Below are 3,090 nucleotides of genomic sequence, written 5' to 3'. Positions count from 1 at the left end.
CAGTGCAACTTTCTACTTCTTTACCTGTTTTCAGTAGAAATTCTGCTGATTCACCTATTTTAAGCAGAATTTTCAGCCTTTCACCTCTTATCAGTACAAGTCTCAGTATCTTCTGGTCATTTCAGAAGAAACTTTTTCACCTCTTTTCAGTACAAATTTCTTTACCCCTTTTAAGCAGAATCTTTGCCTTTTCACCGCTTTTCAGCAAAAAATTCTGCTTCTTCAGCTCTTTTCAGCAGAATTTTTCAGTTTCTTTACTGCCATATAATTTTTAGCAGCTTTTCATCTTTTTCAGTCATTTTCAGCAGACAGCTTCAGCGTTAAGGCATCCACACAGCATTTTCGCAGGAAATGCAGATTTTTCTAGTTCTTTATTATTATTCTTAGGACTTTCCGTACACTTTTCGCCGTGGATCTACTTCCACAATTTTCAGCCGATTTTCACCGTTCAAATTTTAAACTATTCTGCTATTTCTGCTAATGATGGCTATATCTTTTGGTATTTTATACTATTATACTTTTTAAAATATTAAGCTTTTTTCCTTTAATTTGTCCCATTGAAATGAATGGGAAACTTCCGCAATTCTGCTAAAACTTGCTTGTTTTTGAAACTTAACTACTTTTTCCTACTTTCACGTAGAACAACCATTCAAACTTTAAAATGTTCTCAAATTATTGGGCTATTCAGGAATAAATCAGCTTTTTCAAATCTTTTACCGTTTTACTTTTGTGCCTCTTAAAGTTTTGAGTTGCAAAATTGTGATTTTTCACAAAATACATGCGTTGTTATGGTTGCTATGCACTTGGCTTCCAGTGTGACACTGAAGGTTTTGCAGTCTTCTCTTCATGTCCGAACAACTTCTTGCTACTTGCTCAATTTTCACTCAACTTCCACAAATTATACATCAAAACGTAGGTATTTTTGCTGGCTTTCAGAAAATGTCACTATCATGGTTGTGGGATTTATAGAATTTTGTCAAATCTTCTCAGACCAACACAAAGTCTCAAAAATCCCCATAGAAAGTCAATGGAGAGTTTGTTCAAAATCACTGCTTGATTTCTGTAATGAGAGGCATATTCGAATCGTCATATCTCCTTAACGAAGCAAAGTTAAGACATAAGGCTTGTCCCAGTATATCTTCAGACACTCCTGACGCTCACAATTCAAGAATTTCTTTCTCACCTATTACCGTTCTGAAATGAGTTGGACTTGTTTGAGGGTAGGAAATTCGTCCTTCGCTCAGATTTCTTCAGATTTCAAACTCTGGAAATGAACCACTTTTTTCTCTCGTCATATCTTTTTAATGGATTTCCACAAAGACCTGAAAATTGCCATGATTGTTCACCAAAGCCTGCTGTCTCTTACGGTGAAAGAATGATATTGATACTCCAAATAGATTTAGAGCTGGAAAGCGTTGTTTGAGGGCAAGTCAAGGCAGTTTTTGCTTTGCTCTACTCAGTTATGGTGCATTAGAAGTCAAATATCTTTAATAATTCATATTTTAATGATAAATTGTCAACACTTTAAGATTCCCCCATCTCTTCTGAACAAAACGGTGTAAGAATGACCGTTCTAGCCCCTACGGTTAGGAAATTATGGCCATTTGTTTGAGAGGAATCCTCACTATGAGAAATAGACTGCAAAAATCCTGCCTCTCTCTGTTCTGAGTGTGTGTAAAAACGGCTGCACCTGTTTTGGCGGGAAAAAGTACACAGCCTCTCTGATTGGTGGATTCAAATTTAGCAGCTCCCAGGCTGCTTGAATGACCTAGCAATTTGCTCCTCTCTCCCTGTGTGTGTGTGTGTGTGTGTGTGTGTGTGTGTGTGTGTGTCTGTGTGTGTGTGTGTGTGACAGAGAGAGAGAGAAAGAGAGGGCGAGAAAGCCTTTTTATGGGAGGATCTCATTGTAAGATTCAAATTCAATATATTTAGACTGGTTGACTGAATGGGATCTTGTGTGTGTGTGTGTGTGTGTGTGTGTGCGTGTGTGTGTGTGTGTGTGTGTGTCCTCAGTGAACTGTATCAGTCTCTGCAGTATCTTCCAGCTGCAGCAGTCACTTCAATTTCTGTTCAGTCTGACTGAGGGAGGTTTTTGTACGACTGTTTTTCACTGTGTGAACACATACTGATTGTTAGGGTAGTGACCACTCTGACAGTAATAAACTGCTGCATCTTCAGCCTGGACTCCACTGATGGTCAGAGTGAAGTCAGAGTTTGAGCCACTGCCTGTAAAACGAGCTGGAATCCCTGATACTCGGCTGCTAGCATAGTAAATGAGCAGTTTAGGAACTCCTCCATCTTTCTGTTGGTACCAGGATAACCAATTACTATAAACATTCTGACTGGTCCTACAGTTGATGCTCACAGATCCTCCCACAGCAGAGCTCACTGCTCCAGGCTGAGTCACTGTGTATTGTCCTCTGGACTCTGAGGATACAGAGACAAAAACATAAAGCAGCTTCATGGTTTTGTGGTCTTCATTTCAGAGGGACAGATGTTGATAGAGGAGAGGAGTTTGATTCTCTGGACTTTACCTGTGAAGCAGCAGCAGAGGAGAGTCCAGAGGAGGACGCAGATCAAAGTCATGTTTTTGATGAGGAGGATTTCTGCGGCTTCTGTTGTGATGAAGGACAGCTGTCAGTCATCCAGTGTTCAACTCTCAGGACTATAAACTCTCCCAGAGCACTGGAGCATGGTGCTGCTGATGCAAAGTGCCTCTCTATGGAAATCATCTGAATCAAGGACATGTAATTATTTGTTCTTTGCACAGTTTTGCTTTCATAATTATCAGCTTCTGAAATGAAAAAGTTTAGTTTTTCAGTACAAATAAACAGAATAGAGCCCTTTCATCACTGTGAAAACAGATCCTTGAATATTTAATCATAAATTGTTAAATAATTCTTGGTCAGTGATGCATTTTTGAGGTACAAAGAAAATTTTATTATCATTTTTAATGAGATGTGCAAAGGGCCCTTGAATTCTGTGCATTTAAAAGTGGAGTAGAACCAACCACAAAATCATCTTTAATTCTTCATCAAATGATGGTTTAAAGCAGGGGTCTCAAACTTGCGGCCCGTTTACTAACATGAA

At 38.9% G+C, this 3,090-nt stretch overlaps 1 gene segment (V, D, J or C); it reads right to left on the bottom strand.

Moving 5' to 3' along the window:
• Positions 1–2,062: 2,062 nt before the first annotated feature.
• LOC112844723 (Ig kappa chain V region 3381-like) lies at positions 2,063–2,589 on the bottom strand. The segment is given in 2 exon segments: positions 2,063–2,427; positions 2,535–2,589. Coding segments are annotated over 2 exon segments (372 nt in total).
• Positions 2,590–3,090: the final 501 nt, after the last annotated feature.

This window comes from Oreochromis niloticus, unplaced genomic scaffold (assembly GCF_001858045.2).
Source record: "Oreochromis niloticus isolate F11D_XX unplaced genomic scaffold, O_niloticus_UMD_NMBU tig00000852_pilon, whole genome shotgun sequence".
Classification (NCBI taxonomy): Eukaryota; Metazoa; Chordata; class Actinopteri; order Cichliformes; family Cichlidae; genus Oreochromis; species Oreochromis niloticus.
The sequence above is the reverse complement of the archived record's forward strand: the minus strand, read 5'-3'. Positions and strand labels throughout refer to the sequence as shown.